This window comes from Echinops telfairi, unplaced genomic scaffold (genome assembly GCF_000313985.2).
Source record: "Echinops telfairi isolate 266 unplaced genomic scaffold, ASM31398v2 ScPeMD7_7469;HRSCAF=8507_1, whole genome shotgun sequence".
Classification (NCBI taxonomy): Eukaryota; Metazoa; Chordata; class Mammalia; order Afrosoricida; family Tenrecidae; genus Echinops; species Echinops telfairi.
Window position 1 is genome coordinate 8,910,988 of NW_022111373.1, and position 22,478 is coordinate 8,933,465.

The window sequence follows — 22,478 nt, forward strand, 5'->3', positions numbered from 1 at the left end:
GTGGTAAAGGCTTAGAGATGGTCAGCACAGCCTGGTCCTACCTAGGGGAGTTCAGCTCAGCCTAGAGCAAGGGGTGGCAGTGGGACCAGCTGTGGGAGTGGTGGGATAGATCAACGTCTAAGCCATGTGGGTCTCCTCGGTTTCTTTTCCCCTTAGCAGCCCACCATTTCTGGCCTGCTGCATACAGGGGCACACACACATGCCCAGCACATGCCCAAGCCCACATATAGCACACACACACAGGAGAGGGGCCCCGGGAGCTTGGGCTCTGGCCGGCCACACCAGGTCTCCCTAACACATGCTTTTTTCCTCCCCAACAGCCCCCCAAGCCTGATGACCTCTCGATTGTATGTTTCACAAGCGGTACGACAGGTAAGCGGTGGCATCCAGGTGCCCTCCTTGGGCAGCCTAGCTGATCGACTGCAGGGGCCTCCGGTGCCCTTTCTGGGAAATGCACCCAAGCTTTCCTGGGTCCTCCTCATTCTCCCCAGCTGAGGGTAGCTGACGGACAGTGCGTATTGTGAGATCAGGCCTGGGGAATTGGGATTCCCCAGAGGTGGGCTGAATGAGGGCTGACCGGCTGAGCCATGTGCAGGCGGAAGCACCCTTCTCACTGGGGTACAGCCTCACCCCTCTGCCTCCTGCCCTCAGATGGCCTTTGTGTCAGGGACTGGGGCAGGGGTGTAGAGTGGGGGTGTGGAGGCTGAGGGCCTAGGGCTTGCATCTTGTCTACCCCAGACACTGGGGAGCTGTGAGCCGGTCACTTGGCCCCATCACCAGCCCTGTCCTGGCTCGCTCCTAGGTGATGGGTGTTTGAAGGGGCTGAGTGGGGCGGGGCCGGTGTGTGAGCAAAGGTCGGGCGCGTGCTGTCCAGGTTGGGGTCGCTGCCGGGCGGTCAGGCGGTCGGGAAGACCTACTCCCCAGCGGGCGCCGACTGGCACACACGCATCCGCAGTGGCGGGAAGGGTCATGGAAGGGTTCTGCGTGGAGGCAGAGTGCACCCAAGAGCCGTGTGCCCCCGGCACAGCACGTGGCAGTCTGCAAGGCCCTGGTGCCCCTCAGACTGCGGCGAGGTGGGCAGGCAGGATGGGCTCTCCAGGGCACCGTCAGGACTTGCGCCCTGTCCTCCTGACTCCCAGTCCAGCCTCGGCCTCACCCTCTCATCTGGTGGCATCGAAAGCCATGTGCCCTTGTCCTAAACGAGCGAGAAGGGTCGACCCTTCCTTCTCCAGACCAAGCACTGCCCCAGCTTCGCGATGGCTCTTGGGCAGTGAGCTGCCCTTGCTCCATCCACGGTCCCAGTCCGCCTGATCACCCCCACGGTGGGACGTCACACCAAATGTGGCTCGACTCAACCCTGACAGAGCTCAGCCGTGTGAGCTCAAGTTGGCTAATCCACTCTGACAAACCCAGTCAGGCCAAGAGACGTGACCCAGCCCTGGCTCTCCAGGAGCTGACGTCAGAGCCGACCCAAGCCCTCAGACGGACACTGCTGTTTCTTTTTTTAATTAAATACTTGTATTGGAGGCTCTTACATCCTTATCACAATCCATACATTCTTCCTTCGAGACACTGCTTTTTCGTCAGAGCGTTTCCCATGATTGTTCTAGCTGGGTTATTTTCTCTTTTTGGTGGCATGTGCCTCCACCTGGGTTTGGAGAGAAGGACGCTGCTGTGACCTTTAGCTTTCACCCATGCCTGTCCAGAGTGTCCGCAGACTCTTGTAAGGGGTCTTGGTCACAGCTGCTGCTGTACCCTTGGAGAAGAGCTTCCCGATGCCCCACTGGAGGGCCGGCGCCTCGCCCTGCAGTGCCGTGCCAGACTGGAGACCCACGGTGAAGAGCTGAGCCTTCCCACCCAAGGTCTTTGTGGGAGAAGCAGAACGTGTGGAGCCTGGGGAAAGGTGATGAGGTGACCTCGCGGCATCCTCCCTCTCCCACTGTATGCCGGCCGGTGCCGGGGCCCAGCGGAGGCAGTGAGGGCCAGGGCACAGCAGGTCCCTCTCCTGCCAATACCCTGCCTGTCTGCACACGGGGCTCCTCTGGCTTCGGGCTCAGTCTGTGTAGTTCCTGTGCTCGCAGTGTGTCAGCCCCGTGTGTTCTCAGCCTCACATTTCCAGATGCAGTGTCCCTTCTGGCTCCTGGATCCCTCAAGCACTGTGCTGTTATTCCAGCGGGGAAAGATGGGAACTGCAATTGATCCGAGCCTGACATTGGGCCCATAGTTCTGGCAGCACCCTTCCAGGGACATCGTCTTCTTGGCATGTAGTGGGACCGTCTCTGGAGCTGCCCAGGAAAAACTAGTGCTCCCATGTCCCGAGCCAGGCCACGAAGGCCTGGGGCAGGGGAGAGCTTGGGGTCTAGACCTAGGAATAGCACGTGGGTAGACATGGGGTCAGCTGTTTGTTTCAAACTAAACTGAAGCCAGACGGGCTTTGAACCCCCTTCCCCCTCTCCTCCCGCCAAAAGAAAAATATAATTTATGGGTATACATACAAAAATATAATTTATGGGTATACATACAACTCAGTGTGGATCAGGCCCCAGGAATGATGGTGAAGACGTCCTGTCATTCTGCGTCTGAATGCCTTCTCTTCCCTGAGGAGAGCATGCAGTAGTCTTTTAAAGCCTTCTTCAGTCTGTCTAACTTATGTAGATGAGCCATTCAGTCATTTATGGAGCACACACCCTGCTGTCAGACAGGCCTAGCATGGGGGAGGGGCCCAGTCCACAGGGATGAGGGAGACAAAGCCAAGCCCTCAGAAGCACACAGCCCACTGTCAAGCAGGCCATTACAATGTGGTCCCTTCCTTGAGGGGTTTTGCGGGGTACTCAGCACCCAAGAAGTCGGGCCTGTAAGGATTCCCAGAGGAAGCGAATCCCAGCCAAGACCTGAAGCATCAGTAGCTGGCAGAGGAGGGTGCCAGGCTGTCTCAGCAGAGAAGAAACACGGGAGGAGACGGAGTGCAGTGAGGCAAAGCAGGTGTCTGTCTTCTGAGAGGTTCCAGAATAGAGCCTGCCACCATTGTTTGGTAACTGAGACCCACCCACTGGACATAACCACATCAACAAGAGTGCTTTGGGTGCTATTGGCAAGGGCTGGCCCTGACGTGGGGGTGAGGGTGGAGGCCAAAGCCTGGGTTGTAGTGGACTGATGACGGAATGGGAGATGAAGAAGTTCCTTCAGCAAATGGGGAATGGTCTCTCTCGAAGCCTACATTGTGTCACCAGAATGCTGGCTACAGAGTGGGTCCCTGGGGGACTAAAGACCAGGAGTCCCAGGGGCCACGTTGTAGGAGGAGCAGAGAGGCGGGCAAGTGGGTGGGCTGGGTAGGGTTTCAGAGAAGGGTGCTGGAGCACTTGGCAGGAGAATGGCTGAAATGAGGGACGCAGGAGGGTGAGGTGAGAGGAAAGATAGGAGGGGGAGGGGTTCACTGTACCAGCGAGCTGGCCCAGCCCATTCTAAACAGAGACAGCAGGGCTGGGCAGGCTGAGGAGGTGCAGGTTCTTACTATGGATGCTCCTGAATGCCAGGCTCCAGCACCCGGCAGCTGGCGCTGCTGAGAGGCGGGATCTCTGAGGAAAATGCTCACTGGGACCTATTCCTTTTACATCACTCATTGCAAAACATGTCTGATCGTATGCGTGAAACTACGTACATCTAGCTGTGTTCTAAATGTAGCTTTCCCACTTGTGCTGTGTGGTTTTAGGAGCATTAACTTACTACCCCTTTGAAATGTCAGTTTCCTTGGGTGTTCAATGAACACATTTCTTCACTCACACGCGACTGGGCTGCCGTGTAAGAAGTGTCGAGCATGGCACCCACACCCGGATTACCTGCTGTTGTCATTCTTTCTACAACTCTGAATCTGTTTTTAGAAAGGGGGAGAAAAGGATTTATCATGGTCGGTTTTAGGTGCAATAAGATGCAAATGAGAGTCATTTGTAAAGAAGAAGTGGGACTATTCATCTAGTGGGGAGGTAACATTCTACCTGCTCATAAAATGTTCAGCGCACTCGTCACTGTACATCTGCTGTCACACCCCTTTGACCGTGTGAAGGTGGAAACAGCTGCGGGAGCTGGGCAACCCCGGCTTTCATTCCTGCGGGAGGAAACCCAAGCTTGGCTTCAGCCCACAGCCAACCAAGGTGAGCTTTTTGCAGCACACCAACCAGGTATAACTTGCCCAGGACACTGGTTGAGGCCACAAAGCCATTTGCCAAATGACTTCAGCAACTGAAGAGCAAAATCAGATGCAAGGGTGTCAGCTTTGGAGCAGTCGTTGGGATACGCCTTGAGAGGTTGAGGGCTCTCACCGGAGAAGGAGCGACCAGAGGACGTGCTGCCACTGTGATGGCACAGAGGCGTCTACCAAAGTCTGCCTAGCCTGTTCCTTTCTTTGTCACATTCAAGAGCAATGCTGCCAGCCTGGCCAGAGGCATGAGTTGTCCTGAATCGGAGCAAGCAGAGCTGCTCCCAAGACTCACCTTGCACCCCTCACTTGGACATCTTCCTCCAGGATTTGTGGTTAACAGACACCTCCTTTGGGACCACTATTTTGAGATGACTTGGAAATACGATGTGAGGCTGCCCCCCAGGTAGCTAGCTATCACGATTGCTCAAGTCCATTACAGGCCAGCCTCCTCGTCTACCCTACCTCACTACTGCACTTGACTGGTCTGGGGGAGGAAAAAGACATGTCTGAGAAATGCTGTTTCATCCTATGATTAAATGTTAGTTATAAAAATTACAGTTACAGTCACAAGAAAACTGGGTTGTTTCTAAAAGATTTGAGCTCTCTGGCCAAAAGTGGCCCCAGTGGCACAGTGAGTTAAAATTTTGGGCTCATGACCTCAAGGTCAGTGGTTCACTCCCCCCTTTCCCCATCAGCACCCCCTTTTCTGAGGGAGCAACACGAGGCTGTGTGCTCCTGTAAAAACACAGTCTTTCAAAAACCCTGCTCTGTCTGACAGGGTTATTATGAGGTTGGAATGGACGTGCTGGCAGCGGGCCTCTAACCAAGCAGAATTGAATCACTCTAATGCTGCATGTGTTTTTGGCCTGAATGCGATGAAAGCTTTAGAAATGTTTCATAAATGAAGACAACTTTCTCTTGAGATTCTCAAACCATCTATTCTGAGGTTATTTTAGGCGTGAGCAAGTGGGCTAATAGAGCTAAAGCTCTAGCACAGGACCTCTGTTATGATCGTTCTGATGTCACACCTGGCGTTTTAGGACTGTTCTTGGAAGCTTCCAGAACGTGAGACTCCGCTGATGAAATTGCCGGGCAGCACTCTCAGAATACTCTGCTTTCTGGGCCCAGCAGTTTGCATAGAGGACATGACTCGGGGAAGTTTCTCAAGGTAGGCCGAGGATCCAAAAAAATCCTCGGATGAAATAAAGACAAGCAAAGGTGAAACACGTCTCATGTTTTCCTGCCTTTCAAAAGGAAAGTATTCTGACGGTGACCTATCGGGAAGTCTCGGAAGTTGTAAGATCGTGTAGCCCACCGCCACCAGAACGGCCTCTGTTTGCCACGTGGGTCTAAGTGCCACATGTGGCCATCAGAGAACTCAGGATGGGCCATTGCGAGTGCTCTCCTCCCTGACCAGTGGGACTGGTGACTGTTGTCACCAGTGAGACGGACAGACAGGTCACTTTCATGAGATGTAACTATGGGAGCAACTTGGTTTTTATCCTCTGTCTGCTCCACAGAACGTGTTCAGTGGGGATCGTCCTTTCTCTGTCCTCGGTTAAAACGCCGTGGTTTTATGACGTTGACGGCCACAGACGGTCTGAGGTCTAAGCCGCAAGGGTCCACCAAATGAGGCGGCGCCCTCCCCTAGGCTGGGCTGGCTGCCGGCAGGTGCCTGCTGCTTGGTGGGGAAGGGCTGGGCCTCCTGTCCTCTCTACTCACTGATGTGTCTCCTCAGCTTGCTAAGGGAGGGCTCTGCCCTCTCCCCCCGTGGATGAAGTGGGAGGGAGAATAGCTAAGTGAGATATGAAAGGTGATTCTGGGCAGATGTTTAAAGCTTACTCTCGCACCCATGGGTGTTTTCACAGGTCATTGAGGGGCTCCCCCACAGGGTGCCCCTCTGCCGTCCCTGATGCAGGTTGGGACCCTCCTTTGGTTGTCTAGATGCTCCCTATCCCACTTCACCTTAGACACCTCCCTTTATTGCCGCCTTCTGATGGCAAAGTACATTTCTGGGTGAGATTTCTACTTCCTGTACTGCTCCACTCCACCCTAGACTGTCTTCCTATCCAGACCCTCGGATTGGTATTTCCTTGCAGCCACAAGGGAGGTCTCTTCCTAGCCCAGCAGGTCCCCCAGCTACAGGGAGCACGCGGGGCTCTTCAAGTGATCTCATAAGAGTGTCTCTCCTTACCGTTTGAAGTGGCAGGTTGCAGTTGGGAACACCCTCCATTCCTTCCCATTCAGTGGAATGTTGGACTCAGGTTAACTCCGTCTAAAGACGACTTTCGCCTTCAAATACTCAATCTAGTCTCCTAACCTTTGCCACAGCCTCCTCCTGAGTGAAGGTAGCAAGGTTACCATACTAGGTTAGTTGGTGTTTTTTCCAGGATAAATTCTGCCTTGGGTCTAGTCACTTTATAGGTTCACAGGTATATTCAAAACTTCCCATTTAACATATGTAATACATACATACATCTTTAAAGGTGGGTGTCATTCTCCCTGTTATACAGGTAAGGAAGCAGAGGCGATGCTACACTTGCCAATGATGCCATCCGGAGTGGTAACGCTAGGATGGGAGTATGGCTTGCCCAGTGTTGTGTCCACCCTGACACGAACTGTGGCCAAGCTGGCCTCCTTCCTTCCCAGCCAGGGCTTCCCACAGGGCCTTTCCCATCTGAGTCTCACTCTCAGCCCCTAACTTCCTCACAGACCTTGAGGATCAGACTTCATGAGCAGGATTGAAGGTCCTGCCAAGACCGTAACAAGATTCAGCTCTCATCTCTGCCGGTGGCAGGCAGGAGGGCCCTTTGCGGGGGCTTGAATGCTGCAGAGAAACCCTTTGCCGCCAGAGTGCCTTCACTGGAAGACTGGAGAACGCAGCCGAGGTCACAGGGTTTACAGGAGCCTGTGCCCCCGGGGGATTCGGGAAAACAGAGGCGATGGCACCTGCCTCCTGAGCCCAAACTGCTGGGAGCCTCATGCTGGGCTGCGCACTGGCAGGATGGAGGTCCCGGAGCAGCCTCCTTCTGCCCACTGTTGTACCGGTGGCTGAGGACCGAGGACCAAGGCTTTGGTGGGCAGCGATTGATGCCTGGGCCTGCTCACGAGGGCAGGACCCGCAAGGAGTGAGTGGCCTTTGAACTCCCCACTCACTTGCTCTTCACTCTCTCTTCAGGGAACCCGAAAGGCGCGATGCTCACGCATGGAAACGTGGTGGCTGATTTCTCAGGCTTTCTGAAAGTGACCGAGGTGAATATGGTGGACACCCTGACTCCGCCCCGAGGTTTTCCTCTCTGTTTGTCTCCTGATTGCATGGTGGCTACCTTTCACAGAGCAGCTCCAGTTTTTCAACGCACTTTTCAACCCAAACACGGAGAGGATAAATACCTGATTTATATTCAGTTGCTTTCCCAGAGTGCTGATGTCATGGGGTGGGGGTGGGGGGTCCTGGACACACCCATCAAAATGGAATTTTCACTTTTCAGTTTGAAAATTAATGTGTTGTTAGGTGGTGCCGTCCAGCCGATTCTTTCAAAAGTAATCCCTGAGAATCTTTGTTTTTTAAAATTGGTCAGGGGTTAATTCAATCAGGCTTTATGAAAGGAATAACAGAATCTGAGAAACCGTGACCGGTGCTAATTTTATGAGGCTATCCTTAAAGGTAAATGTGAAAATGAATTAAAAGCTTGATATTTTGTCCTGGAAAAAAAAAAGCATGTTACTGTTTTATAATGGACTAAGAAACCAAAGGACTTTTGCCCCAGAAGTGGTGAGTATCAGAAATACCCTGTGGTTTCCCTCAGGAGAGCAGAATGCGCTTTTTAAATGCAAGTGGGACTTTTTCCCATGTCGGGGATTTATTTCCAACAGTCATGCTAGATGATGTTAAGGAGTCCGGGTCCCAAACCGGTAAGCATTCCTGCAGGAAATGCCCAGAGCGAGCTGCCCCTGGGCCCGGGCCAGGAGCCAGGTCTTCGGGGCTTGCACAAGCCCACCCCAAAGGCATCCCAGGAGAATGGAAGACTATTTAAAAGTGGGGAGGGGTGAGCTGGGATGTGGGGTGTCTAGCACAAGAGAACTCCCAGAGACCCGGGCCCAGCCCTGAGCCCAAGCTTTGTGCAGGAAGGGCTCCCCACCCCCCCCCCCACCACCACTGAGACCACCACTTCTTCCTTGGAGTCTTGGCCACTCAGCCATCCCTGCTTGGGGCTCAGACCCCAGCCACAGCCAGTGTAGGCAGCAGCTTCCTGCACCCCTTCCTCTGGAAGCAGCCGAGATCTGTGCAGGTGGCCCAGGGAGGTTGGTGAGATGGAGCCCCCCGGGGTGGGATGCTGCAGCCCTGGGTGGGCGGGGAGAGAGCCCAGCTGGCGCCAACGGCAGAGACTTCCCTGCGGAGCCCAACTCCGCTGGTTTATGTGTGCTTCATTTGGCTCTTTGCTTCTGCAGATAACCTAGACCCACTGGCGCTGCGACCTAACACTCCGCTTCCTCGGCTGCCCTTTCTCTGTCTCATTCTTCTCTGTGCTTTCCACCTTCCCCCCCCCCCCCCCCTCCCTCTGTTTCTCTCTGTCTCTCTCTCTCTCTCACATACACACACACATTCTCTCTCTCTGGCCCTCCCATCCTGCTCACCCCCTTCCTGTGTGCCCCTCCAGGACCGTTTTCTCTTTATTGTTTGATGATTCTCTCGTCGTCGTCTTCCTGTGAGTGTTTCTTTCCTTTCTGTCTCCCATGCTCGTCACCTGCAGAAAGTGATCTTTCCGAGACAGGACGATGTGCTCATCTCCTTCCTGCCTCTGGCGCACATGTTTGAGAGAGTCATCCAGGTAAGACGCCCGCCCGACTGACCGGGCCTTGCCTGGGCTCCTTCTCTTTTCTTGCAGAGTCAGTGGGCTCCCACTTATGCGGATGTGCACATTTCCTATTTGCCTTTAGCACACATGTTTGAGCGAATGGTGCAGGTAAGGCCCTGGCATCAGGGAGGCGCAGCCTGTGCCCGCAACCCATAACCTTAGCCGGTGTCATCGGTGGCCTGATGTAGAACTAAACTACCCTAGCCTGAGACGGGAGGCAGAGGGATCAGAGCACCTTGGGCACCTCTTGGGAGCATGGCCATCACCCGGCCCTGCTCCCCTGGGACATACCTCAGCTAGCTGATGGCATCCACCGGGAGAACATTCGCAGCTCCGCAGAAGCCCAGTACGGTGTGGGCTCCGTGTATGGACCACACACTGACGTTCCGTAACTTCCATAGCTCAGTCTCCTAAAGAAGAAAGTGGTAAAGCCGAGAAACCAAACGGCACGGCTCTTCAGCCGGAGATGAGACTGGCGTTGTATGTAGCCATGAGATGACCTTGTGGGGCACAGAGGCTCTTGGGCGGAGCAGCCTCCCGAGCATAACCAGTTGGTTGCCGGACCAGAGAGTGCTTCGTGCTTGTGTCCCTCCGGGGCCCAGCCAGTCCATGAACTCATGTCTTTTCTGCTTTGCCCTCGGCGTGGTCTGGTATTGTAGGCCAAGGCCTCCCAGGCCTGGATTAGGATGCCAGCAGTGACTGTTAACTAACCAGATGGCTCTGGGCAAATCCTTCCACCTCTCTGAACGTTGCGTTCCTTGCCTGCAGGGATTGGAATACTACCTCTTTCATAGAATCACTGTCCATTAAAGAAGAGCCTGGGTATCTGGGTATGATGCCCCTGGAGCGCTCCTGGCCCCACTAGGAACCAGCCAGGCTTCCCCTTGGCTTGGCTCCCAAAAGCATCTCTGCCAGCTCTAACCACAGCCCGTGGCACCTCTCAAGTCGTCCCTCTCCATGACTGAGCCATGCCTGCAGTCCCCATAGGGGCTGCACACCCTCTCTGAGGCTGGACCAGGCTGTTCAGTGGGGTGCAGAACCGAGCAGAGATACGGATGCCCAGGAGGCCCAGGTCCAGGGTTTGGCTGTTCTGGCATCTCACCAAACTTGTGATTCCCCGAGATCCTCTAGTTCTTCTCCCTGTGCCTGTGTGGGACTTGGGAGGAAGGTCATGGAGCTGAGGGCTCCCTCAGACGGCCTTCTCCCGTGTCTCGTAGCAGCAGCCAGAGCTGGCCGAGGGGGTCATTGTGCCCTCCGTGCAGGGCAGAACTTTGAGGGTTCTGGACCACAGCCAGGAGTGGCCGCCCTGAGGGACTCCCCTTCCTGTTCTCTCCCCCAGTCTGTTGTGTACTGCCACGGAGGGCGCGTTGGCTTCTTCCAGGGAGACATCCGCCTCCTGTCTGACGACATGAAGGCTCTGTGCCCCACCATCTTCCCAGTGGTCCCACGGCTGCTGAACCGGATGTATGACAAGGTGAGAGCCGAAGGAAGGGTCTAGCCTGGCCGAGGGGCTGCAGGCCTGCTTTTCTGGGCAGAGTCTGGCCAGGAGGTGGCACAGTTGGAGCCCAGGCCGGGCTTTCGAAGCCCTTACCACCAGGTTCTGGAAATTGCCTTTTCTTGGGGCAGGCGGGGGTGGGGGGAAGTAGGAGGAGCGGTGCGCCATGCAGCCCAACAGGTGTTTTCAACTTATGCTCCTCAGATCTTCAGCCAGGCAAACACGCCACTAAAGCGCTGGGTCCTGGAGTTTGTGGCGAAGCGTAAACAGGCCGAGGTCCGCAGCGGAATCATCAGAAATGATAGTATCTGGGATGAACTCTTCTTCAATAAGATTCAGGTAAGAAAACTAACAAGTGCTTCACCTAAGCGGCCTGTGGATGATCTTCCTGGAGCACTCGAGAAGTTTGTTCTAGGGGACTGTAATCTCGTCTCTGATCCAACACGTTGCATTTATGACAATACTGAAAAATCTGCCAACTGTTTTGTGCGTGAATGACCTGTGCCTGACAGTAGCAAATGCCAAGGCGCAGGGCGATAGTGTTGCTGACTCTGACATTAAGGTTGTGCCTCATCTCAGCTGGGCCATGGTTCCTAGTGGTTGGCCGGTTATGTAAGGATGCTATAGGACAATATAATTTGTACCAAAGTTTCTTTATCCATTCTTCTACTGGATAGAAATAGCCTTTGGGCTGTTTCCAGCTGCTTGCTGTTGTGAACGGCTGCTATGAACGTGTTCATGTTCCTTCTCTTACTCCGTGGGGGTATGTGCCCAGCAGAGGTATTGCCAGCTCATATGGTATTGCTTTTGCCGGTTGTTTTTAGGTATTGCCACTTTGCTTTCCACAATGATTGTGTATATTTACAAATCTACTGTTTTAGTCTGGGTGGTCTAGAGAAACAAATCTAGGGAGACTCGTGTATAAGAAAGAGCTTTATATAAAAGACTAATTGCATATTAAGAAAACATCTGGGCCCAGTCCAGATCAAGTCCATATGTCTGATATTAGCTCATATGTCCGATACCAGTCTGTAGATTCCTCTTCAGACTCATGCAGCACATGTAATGACATTGAGTGCCGGAAGATCACAGGCCAGTGGGTGGATCCAGTGGCGGTGGAAGCATCTTAGTGCTATCAGGGGTCTCCACATGGCTCCTTCAGCTCCAAGGTTCTCGCTGCCATCAGCATAGCTCCATGTGGCTTGTCAAAAGAAATGTGTAGCAGAGAAAGTGTGTCCCACCTCCAGGGAGGAAGACAGGAGTTCCTAGAATCCTCAGGAGAAAGCCGTGTCCACTAAGAGGCATCATTGGCTTTGACCTGATTGACAGGCTAGACTCCACCCCTTCTCAAGTTGACAGATTATGTAACTGCCACATCTACCAATAGTGCGCAAGAGTTGCAATCTAGCTGCACCAGCTGTTCTCAACCTGTGGGTCACGACCCCTTTGGAGGTCAAACGACCCTTTCACAGGGATTGCCTAAGACCATTGGAAAACACATATTGCTGATGGTCTTAGGAACCAAGACACCGCTCCTCTATCCTTCTCCAGGTGGGTCCACCCACATGCAGATATATACCCATATATAAGTACCCAGTGTGAAGACTGTCACCCATGCTACATCATGCTTCAAGACAAAATTTCATTTATTTGTAATTAGAAATAAATATTTCACAATATATAATGATATATTGTTTTGTGATTAATCACTATGCTTTAATTATGTTCAATTTGTAACAATGAAAATACATCCTGCATATCAGATTTTTACATTACTATTCATAACAGTAGCAAAGCGATAGTTATGAAGTAGCAGTGCAGATAATGTTATGGTTGGGTGTCTCCACAACATGAAGAGCTGTATTAAATGTTTGCAGCATTAGGAAGGTTGAGAACCACTGAGCTGCACCCTCTCCAGCATGTTGTTGTTGATTGGGCTGTTGTGTGCTGATGTGATTTGGCAGCTATATAAAGGATGCAGTTACCCTCCATTTCGAGACCCGAGGTGGTGATTCTCCATTTCAGTTATGCTGATTGTTGCACAAGGCCTGGTATTTGGGACCTGCCCACGTCCATCAGTGAGGTGTGGCTATCGCGGCTTATTCGCTCTAGAACATCAAGGCTTCAGTGACCATTAAAATTTCAGCTCTGTGGTGTTCTTCAGAGATGAGTTATATTTGCCAAGAGGCAGCCAATCAGAAGGACCATGATCTTCCCCGGCATCTGAGGCAGCTTGGCCCTTTTGGTCAGGTTAATGCTCCACCAAGAAGCTCCTGGGTCCTGAAGAGTCCCTTGTCCCTTCCCTTTCAAGCAGCATTAAGTTCTAGCCAGATGGGTGGGAACCTTCCTTTCTCTTCCTGTCGCCTGTCCCTTCAGTCTTTCAGAAACCAGGTCAATCATGAATTTCTCATTTCTGGAGAGCCCCACTCTGCCGTGCCCCAGGAATCTGTAGTTAATTAGTAATATTACTTGTTTTTCTTGCTACTCTATTTTTAGTTATAAAAAATTAATGTTTAAACTCTCTTGGCTCAACTTACAGAAGCAAAGTGTTTTAAGTATCTTTGTTCTCTGCAGTGCATGGTAAATAAATTAGGATACTGATTTAGACATGAGAAAAGGAAAAGACAAAAAGGTGGGGGAGCAATACCATTAAAATAGAAGTTAGAAGGAATTGTCCTAAGTAATTTTTTTGGATGCTTGGGAATGATGGGAGAATGAACTGTGCATTTTAAGGATATTCAAAATTATGGAATACCACCCAGGTTAATGACACTTCTCTCAAGAGGGGCTCATGTTGTGCATTTAGGAATTTGGGGAGAAAGGACTTGCTCAGCTCATGTGATGTGCTGCCAGCCTCAGCCCTCTGTCTGACCCCAACTCTAGGGTCCAGGTTGGGTCTAATTGCTGCACATTGACTGTGGATGAAGCAGAGGTGGCCTGGGCACCCTCTCAAGAATTGTAACCTTTGGCAGGCACTTCTCTCTTTCCACAGGCCAGTCTTGGTGGGTGCGTGCGAATGATTGTCACTGGAGCGGCGCCCGCATCACCAGCAGTCTTGGGATTCCTCAGAGCAGCTCTGGGGTGCCAGGTATTCTCCCTATGTGGCCCTCCCTGGGGATGATGGGAATATGTGTTAGGGCTAGGCCAGGCTAAAAAACCATGAGACCCTGTACTACACAAGCAAAAACTCTAGGAGCAAGATTTTCCCTTCTTCCTCCAAGAATGGAAAAGCCCCGTTGCTGGTGAAAGCCAAGATGACCGTGCTTTGGTTAGGAAAGCTCATGAGTGTCGACACGTGGTGGAATACCTTTACGAGGGCCCATGGGAATTTTCAGCATCGGGCAGAGATCGGGTAAAACTGTACATGAGCCATCAATGTGCGGCAGCACCTGTACCTGTCTCGTGCTGCCTCTCTACCCCCTCCAGCCTGCAGAAGCATCTCCTACCCTCAGGACTCTGGGGAGACAAGAGTTGCCTGTTGTCACAGGATCCAGCAGGATTTGCTCTTTAAAAGTCCACTGTTTTGTTTATCCATTCAATTAATACTGACTCACCTCCTACAGGTGCATGGTACAGTTGTGTGGCTGCAGGTAGTGGGTTTTGAATAAATGTGTTTCATAATTGTGCACGCTTGACTATTTATGCTTTCGAGGCCCTGGGCTTCTTACACTGCCCTCCCAGGCCCTACCAGGATGGCCTTACTGCCCCCAAAGACAGGCTGCTCACTTGTGCCTTTATGTAAGCAGGTAGTGTGGGGGCGGGGTGGGGGGGGGGCAGGGATCTTGGCAAGATCAAATAACATGCACAGTGGATTCTTAAATACTTATTTTTAGTGCTTATTATCCAAATGAATAATAGAGCCAATGGCCAAAAGCAAGTCCACAGCCGTTAAAGGACGTGACATTGAAAATTGCACTTCTTTCAAGTAAAGGTGTGGCCATGCTTCTTGTCCGTGTTTCACTTTGCCTGAAGTGACCTCCCTCCTGAGGTGCTCCCCTCCCGATATTCCCAGCACGGGCAGTCCGCTGCTCGGCAGGAGGCCGGCCGCTTGAGGAGGGGGTTTCTGTGTCCACTGTGGCATTTCTGTGTTTTGTTGGAAGGTTTATGAAGGTTACGGCCAAACCGAGTGCACAGCTGGATGTACCTTCACCACCCCCGGAGACTGGACCTCAGGTAGGCTGGGCTGGAGACGTGGGACTGGGCCACAGGGCACGTGAGAGGGAACAGGAGGCTCCAAGGTGCCTTCATGGGTTTCAGCAAATTCACTCGGGCATTTATTCAAAGCAACAGAGATAGAAGAAAAGTCTGAGCCGTGGGCGTGTCTGGGTTGTGGCATTACAGAGCTATTGTTGTCTTTGTTGCACTTTGTTGTTGTTGTATTTTCCTATTTCTTTGTAGGCAAACTGAAGTGACATGAAAGGAAAATGTAATAGACCCCAAGATGCAACCCCAGGTGGCAAAAATGCGTGGATTTTTACAGATTTCAAATACCACACAACCTATGTACCTTCTGTTTTGAGTGAAGCAAGTCTGAGTGGGTGTGAATTGGGAATGAATGTAAAAGAGAGGCAGCTTTACAGTGGTTAGGGCACCACTTCTTAAAGGGCCATTTCAGAGGTCCTTTGGGAGCCCTGGTAGCACTGTCATGTAAGCCTTAGGCTGCTAAGCACAAGGCCGGCGGTTCAAGCCCACCAGCTGCTCCATAGGAGAAAAGGGAGGCTGTCTGCTTCTGTAAAGGTTCACAACCTCAGAAACCGTATGTAGGGTCACCATGAGTCAGAATCGACTCGATGACAGTGGGTTTGGTTTTCGGTTTAGTATGAGGAAGCCCTGGTCACTTGTGACATTGGTATCAGTGAAGGTGGCAGCAACCCCCGGAAGGAAGAGCAGCCACTTGTTGTCTCATTCTGGGGAGATTAATCTTGCCAGGGCCAAGGGGAAGCAGTGAGTGAATGGGTCATGGGTCATCAAATTAGATCAAACTCTAGAAAAATCTCAATACCATTCCATGAAAAAAAAATCTATATTCTGCCAACTTCTTGGGACTAACCTTTGTGCTTTGGTTTGCTCTGTGACAAACCGGAAATTTGTGGATGATGTTCATGCACAAGATGTGCATTCATGAATGCATTCCTGTCTTCAAAGGACCCCGAGGCAGGCAGCCAAGACAGGCGAGAGAGGTGAATTCTAAAGTGGAAGAATATTTAGCTGCATTTAGCCCAGAAACTTTTTTTTCTGCATTTGATATAGCTGAACTCTAGATAAGCAAAGCCTATTTTACATGTCAGTTCTTTGATTTCTCTACCACTGGGAAATCTACAAAAGGGGTTGTCCTCTGAAGTCCTGACTCACCAACTTTTCCCTCACTGCTGCCTGCCCTCCTCCTTGCTTCCCTCGTTTATGTGCCCCCTTTCTTGTTTATCATTTTATCAGGGGCACATACAACGCTTATCACAATCCATACATACATCAATTGTGTAAAGCACATTTGTACATTCATTGCCCTCGTCATTCTCAAAACACTCACTCTCCACTTAAGCCCCTGGCATCAGCTCTTCATTTTTCCCCCTCCCTCCCCACTTGCCCCTCCTTCATGAGCCCTTGATAATTTATAAATTATTATTTTGCCCTATCTTACACTGTCCGGCGTCTCTCTTCACCCACTTTTCTGTTGTCCCTCCCCAGGGAGGAGGTTATATGTAGATCCTTGTAATCAGTTACCCCTTTCTACTCCACCCTCCCAGTATCGCCACTTTCACCACTGGTCCTAAAGGGATCATCTGCCCTGGATTCCCTGTGTTTCCAGTTCCTATCTATACAAATGTACATCCTCTGGTCTAGCCAGATTTGTAAGGTAGAATTGGGATCATGATAGTGGGCAGGGAGAAGCATTTAGGAACTAGAGGAAACTGGCTAGTCTCTTCCCCGCAACCTTTCTGTAAGGGATGTCCAATTGCCCACAGATGGGTCTCCCATGTACCCCCTTTCTTCTGGACACTTCCCTGAGGCCGCCCTGTACATTCCTCTATGCAAGACTTTGGAAGGTCTGTCTTTTCAATGTGTCTCGAATAAAAAATTCTGAAAAAACCAGTAGGTCCAGGGGGCTAGCCCCTTGGGTGCGATGCTATGTGGAAGGCTTGGCCGGCTCTTAAGAGAAGCCATTAGCCCTCAAACCTAAACAGTGGTCTGAGTGGCTTCAAGAAAAGTGGAGGAGAGTGACACTGAAATGGACTTGGAGTCTTGCGACAAACAAGTTCACTTCAAACAATAACCCAAAAAGAGAGAGAGAGAGAGAAGCCAGTGGGTACCACAGCCTGGGTTCCAGATACCGTAGCTCCCTTTTCTTTCAGGACCTTGGTCAGCACCTGGGTGGAAAACTTCCAGTTTGCCTGTAAAATATGGAGCAACCACAAACAGTAACTAGAAGATGACTTGCGTGATGTGCACAGTACTAGGAAAAATATGAAGTCTTGATTATGGGGACAAGCTGCCTCAGGCTGGTTTTCTATTAGTCCATTACTGAAAAAGCCGATGCATGGACCAACGTCAGCATCGACATCGCTTGGGAGCCTATAAGAAACGGCCGTTTCCCAAGCCTCTGTGTCAGAATCCACATTTTGGCAAGATGCCTAGGTGATTCCTATGTACATGAATCAACAGTTTGTGACTGGAGAAAAAGTAACGATGATTATATTTTATCGCCTCCTCCCCCACCCCCACCCCGCACACACCCATACCTCCCCACACACACACCAACCACAAAGAGGGGGAAAAATGTTTTTATATGGGGACCACTGGGACAAAAACATGACCATGTGGAGGGTGTGGGTGTAAGCCCTCCCCTGGGTCCCGTGTAGGTTGGTGCTGGGCCAACTATACTTTTTTCCTCTTCTTTAAGATGTAAATCACATGTAAAGCCAAGGCCACTATCGGTCCTAAGATGTATTGCTTTGCATTCATGCTGTCTCTCTGTTGAGTCCATTCGACTCAGAGTAACCTGTAGCACGGAGTAGAGCCGCCCCATCAGGCTCCTAGGCTGCAGTCTCTGTGGAAGCAGACTGCTGCATCTTCCCCGTGGGATAGCGAGTGAGTCTGAACTGCCTCCCTGGGGTTAGCAACCGAGTGCTTAACCATAGCACTACCAGGGCCCCCTTTGCACCTGCGGCTCCCCACATGGACTACTTAGGGGCATTACAGGACACGATGCCTCTTCGGAGCAGAAACTGATGTGAACACTGACAGATCGTGTGTTGCTCTGCTCTCTAGGGCACGTCGGGGCTCCTCTGCCCTGCAACCATATCAAGCTCGTTGATGTGGAGGAGCTGAACTACTGGGCCAAAAACGGAGAGGGAGAGGTAAACTGAGTCATTTGGTCGTTCGTGTCTGTGGGGGCTACGTGTAGTGAGCAAAATTTACAAAACCAAACTAAAACAAGACCATGAATGTGGAATTATTTTCTTTTCATTTTTATGGGTAAAGTTGTTCAAAATAACTGCTTGAGTGAACTCTTAACTGATCCAGCATCTCCTCTACTGTTTTTTGAGCCACCCAAACCCTAAGTCTGGGACTGGGCTGGTCTAAGTCAAGTTGACATTTTCAAGCTCTTTAAAAACAATCTACATCCCCTCTGGCTGTGGCATGGCCTGCTGCTCTGGCTTATGTAGTCTCTGCCACCCGAGACATGTCCATTTGTGGGTAGGCTAAATGGAGCAGCTAAAGCCGGGCGGGGGTGGAGCAGGGGGGGATGGGAAAGCTGCCCACCTGGTAGCTTCTCTGGTAGATGAGCCACTGTGTTAGGCTGAGTATTAGGCTCATATATACATGACTTTATATCAACTTATTTTTTAAAAGAGAAGAAGCAATTCCATATCAAGGCTTCCCAGCCCATTCTAACTCAAACACATACGGCTGATGTCATTCTGTAAGTCCCTCTTAAGACTTGGGTAGCTGCATGCCAATGACACAGAGCAGTGAAGTGGGATGCAGGCAGATCAGAGGCCAGTAGGTGCAGAGTCACGTGGATCCAGCGTTGAGGGAAACATAGCAGGGTGCCCCATGTGGGGCCGCTCCCTGGAGTCACAGTGAAGTCCGAGGGAGGAGAGCACAGAGTGTCCAAGAAGAGAGAAGGAACTTTCCAGTTTCTCCCTAATAACAAAGACACACACACACACACACAAAAGGAGGCATCATCAGGTTGTGACCCGACTCACAGATTGAACTCCGCCCCTGCACTTTCATACAAACTCAAGTCAACATAGAATCATCCAGCTGCCACAGCCACCCTGGATATCTGTGATGTGCCCCTTCCAGGGTCACAAAGCAGCATGTGCCAAGGTCCAGTGGCTTCCTGAGGAGGGAGAGATGGTGGGGACCTGGCATGGCCAGTGCTGGAAGGCCACCTGGAAAGATGGGAGGATGCTGCTTGAGAGAAGGCGGAAGACAGTTCAGACAACTGGTGGCTGTCCCTGCCCTCCATGTCCATCACTGTAGTTGCCACAGGAATTTCCTGAGGAGCAGTGTCCATTAGTCTACGCATCTTGTGACTGCCTCGTGCCACTTCCACTCCCTGCATGGTGGGCGGAGACAAACTCCGTGTTTGTCCCCACAGATATGCGTGAGAGGACCAAATGTGTTTAAAGGTTACTTGAAAGATACAGAGAAGACAAAAGAGGCCCTGGACCGTGATGGTTGGCTTCACACTGGAGACATTGGACGATGGCTGCCGGTATGTCTGTATGTGTGTTCGGAACTGTGAACCCCAGACATTTCAGTGGTGCAAAAGGTTAACAGAGGGGCTCCAAAAAGTTCATGGGAAAAACCCAGTCTTTGAATCCCATTTTTCCCACGAACATTGTGACGGTCTCTTGTATATACCACTAATTAAATATGCAAGTACAGCTATGAGGTTATACCAACCCATACAATATTTAGCACAAGGCTTGGCCCAGAGGAGCTAGTTGAGAGCTGTGACCAGGAGGCTCGTATCCCTGATACAGAGGCACCTTTCCCGAGCCTGAGTTGCTGAGGCTTTGGCCAGCCCTGTGGAGGTATCCTGCTCATCCAGGATGTGAGCGGTGCCCCGCCCTCCTCTGAGCTCTCTGGCTTGGGAGCTGACTTGCTCTTGCTTGGATCTGTGTCTTTCTTTGAGAATCATTCATCCTGCAGAGATAAGGATGCATCCCCAGTGTGTTGCTAGACCAGGAACTCTGCTCCCCAGGAAGGAATTTTCCAGCCAAGTGTGGTTGGTACATACTGAGGAGTCACACTTACCTGGGGAAAGGCAGGGGGAAGACAGGCCTCTAGTAGACTGAGCCTCAGGATATGAGTCACGTTCTGGGAGTTGAGAGGAGACTGGAAGAACATTGAATGCAGAGGCACATGCTAATATAGAGATTCACTAGAGGTGATAGGTAAGCAATTCCAACTAAGGGTCCACAAGTGTGGTGCAGAGTGATCTGAGAGGTCTTGGGGCCCTGGGCACTTGTAGAGGGTGGACTGGCCTATTGGCTAAGGGAGCTTATGCTTCAGGGCTCCTCACTCGCATGGGCCACTCCTAAGACTCTTCACCTCGTTTTATACTATGTTTCTTAAAGACGGCTCTCCAAAATTATAAAAGCCTGAAGCCCAGAACACCCTGGACTGGCCACTATTGATTTATCTTGGGTGAGACTGTGTGGGTGTTGTGAGAAACAAGTGGACTGAAGCCCAGAACACCCTGGACCTGTCACTATTGATTTATCTTGGGTGAGAACGTGTGGGTGTTGTGAGAAGCAAGTGGACTGATGGATATAAGAAGCACCTGGCATCATACAGCGTCCGAGGTGGCAGGCAGTCTTTGAGTATCATTTTTCCAAAAGTGCTATTATGTGAGAAGACTGTGTGGTGTAGTGGTTTGGTGTGGGGCTGCAATCCGCACGGCCAGACGTTCAAAACCACTAGCTGTTCTGCAGGAGAAAGATGGGTTCTCTACTCCCATAAACAGTTACTGTCCTAGAATCCCACGGTGGGCGTTGTGCTGAGTCAGCATTGACTCCATGGCACTGAGTTTGGTACTGGGTGTCGGATCGTTAAGGAAGAAGCAGAAGCTTCAAATTCAGAAAGACCTTATGCCTTGGTTCGAATCCTGGTTCTTCTATCTTTTTGGCTGTGTTTCTTGGGAGGAGTTCATTAACCTCTCTGAACCTCCTCCTTCTGATCTTTGACCCGGCGGTGACCCTCCGCAGCTTGGGCTGGTGTCCTGAGCACCAGAGGAACAAGTAGGCAAAGCCTCTGACCTCCAGCCTAGGGTTAGAGCGAAACGGTGCCGTGCTTGCTGCTCTGTTCTGGAGAGATGGCGCGGGCTCTGTGGCTCAAGTGGCTGTAGATGTCCAGTCAGGGGGAGGTGGGAGGAGGGAGGACGGCGAACCCTTCTGCTGGAGGCCCCATTCCATAGCCAGGTTGTCTCAAGGAGGAGAGCTTGCATCCTGCAGGGAGGACAGCCCAGTTTCTGGATCCAGAGCTCAGTGCTGAGGTGGGGACTGGAAGCTTGGAGAGGCATGGGGTGCCGATGGACAGTGAGTAAGTATTTCAGGGAGTGTGTCAGTGCCTGGTTGTGAGGAAAATCCTCACTCACAGTGAGATCTCGGTTGTCCAATACATTCCAAATTCATGTTTGAACATCGAAAAGTTTTGAGAATGAAGCCTATTTTTCCCATAAGAAATAAGGGAAAATGAAATAAATCACTTCATATCACAACAGAGGCAATTAGTCTTTTTGCATATTACTGTCTTGGCTACGCCATCGCCAATTATTTGTTTCTGATTTATCCAAATGAACAGTAACTGTTCAAACTGTTCGATGGTCTGATCTGGGGTTAATCATACTCCACCTCACCCCCACCCCACCCCCAAAAAACCCAACATTGATAATGTCAACTTAGCCATGTGGTGCTCAGCTGCCAAATCAGACAAGTGGTGACCTGATTCCAATTTCACAATGCTTTCTCTCGTTAACTGGAGAGGCTCTCACAGTTTTCCTCCCAGCTTGCCTGCCTGTATGACTCATTTTCTTTGGAGCCATGGGTACGATATTTTAAGAACATAAATGGAAAAAAAAAAGCCCACAATGACAAATGTTTTAGTGCACTATGCCACAAGCACTCTGCGTTGTCTGAGCCGAGGGAGAGAGGCCCACCCAATCATGTGATGGTTTAGTTGACCTTGATCTAGGTGGCTGAAACAACTTTAGTCTCTCACAGCTGTGGAGGGTAGGTGGCGGAGATCAAGGTGTTGGCAGGACTGTGCTCTCAGGAGACACAAGGAATGAAGAAATCGCCCTTGCCTCCTCCGGCTCCTGGGAGTGGCCAGGAGTGCTTGGTGTTCTCCACTGTCACAGCTACTGACACTCCAGTTTCTGCCGCCCTCGCCATCTGGCTGTCTCTGTATCTCTTACCTTCTTAACAGGCGTTAGTCATAGTGGATTGGGGCCTCCTTATTCCAGTGGGACCTCATCTTAACGAATTTTTATCTGCAAAGACTATCTTCAAATAGAGCCCTAGGAAGGACATGCGTATTGAAGGGGTGGCTACTCTCACACCATTACACCCGGGGAACTCAAAAAGGTTGAGGGGAACTGGAGTGGTCAGGGGCCTTGGAGGTCAGGGGTATAAACACTCACTTCTCAGAATTGTAGCTTGCATGCTGAAGAGGTCCTGCCAGGGTAAGAAGGACCAGCTTGTCAAGTGGGAGACCCTGAGGGACTCTCTGGGGCGGTGCTCTATGCTGGGGATGAGGGGCTGCTGCTTGGGGGTGGAAGCAGTAGCTGGAGTGAGGCGCCTAAGTAAAGCTGAGGATGCTGGTGAGAAAAGGGACAGCTGAGCAAGAGAAAAAGCCTGGTTGGAGGGTGGGGGGACGGAGAAAGTGGAGGTGGCGCTTTCCAAGGAGCAGGAAGGGA

The 22,478-nt window shown here is 51.3% G+C and overlaps 1 protein-coding gene across 5 annotated transcripts in view; it reads left to right on the plus strand.

Annotated features, from left to right (window-relative positions):
• ACSL6 (acyl-CoA synthetase long chain family member 6) overlaps window positions 1–22,478 on the plus strand; it is a 68,491-nt gene that overhangs the window by 31,099 nt on the left and 14,914 nt on the right. For 3 of the 5 annotated variants that reach the window (XM_045284966.1, XM_045284965.1, XM_004696594.2), the window contains exons 9-17: window positions 321–372; window positions 7,374–7,447; window positions 8,947–9,024; window positions 10,391–10,525; window positions 10,751–10,885; window positions 13,539–13,634; window positions 14,647–14,719; window positions 17,813–17,901; window positions 19,155–19,271. In XM_045284966.1, the coding sequence (XP_045140901.1) occupies window positions 321–372; window positions 7,374–7,447; window positions 8,947–9,024; window positions 10,391–10,525; window positions 10,751–10,885; window positions 13,539–13,634; window positions 14,647–14,719; window positions 17,813–17,901; window positions 19,155–19,271 (849 nt within the window). Of the gene's footprint in view, window positions 1–320; window positions 373–7,373; window positions 7,448–8,946; window positions 9,025–9,081; window positions 9,160–10,390; window positions 10,526–10,750; window positions 10,886–13,538; window positions 13,635–14,646; window positions 14,720–17,812; window positions 17,902–19,154; window positions 19,272–22,478 lie in introns of all 5 variants that reach the window. The other 2 variants (XM_045284968.1, XM_004696595.2) reach the window with 2 other exon arrangements.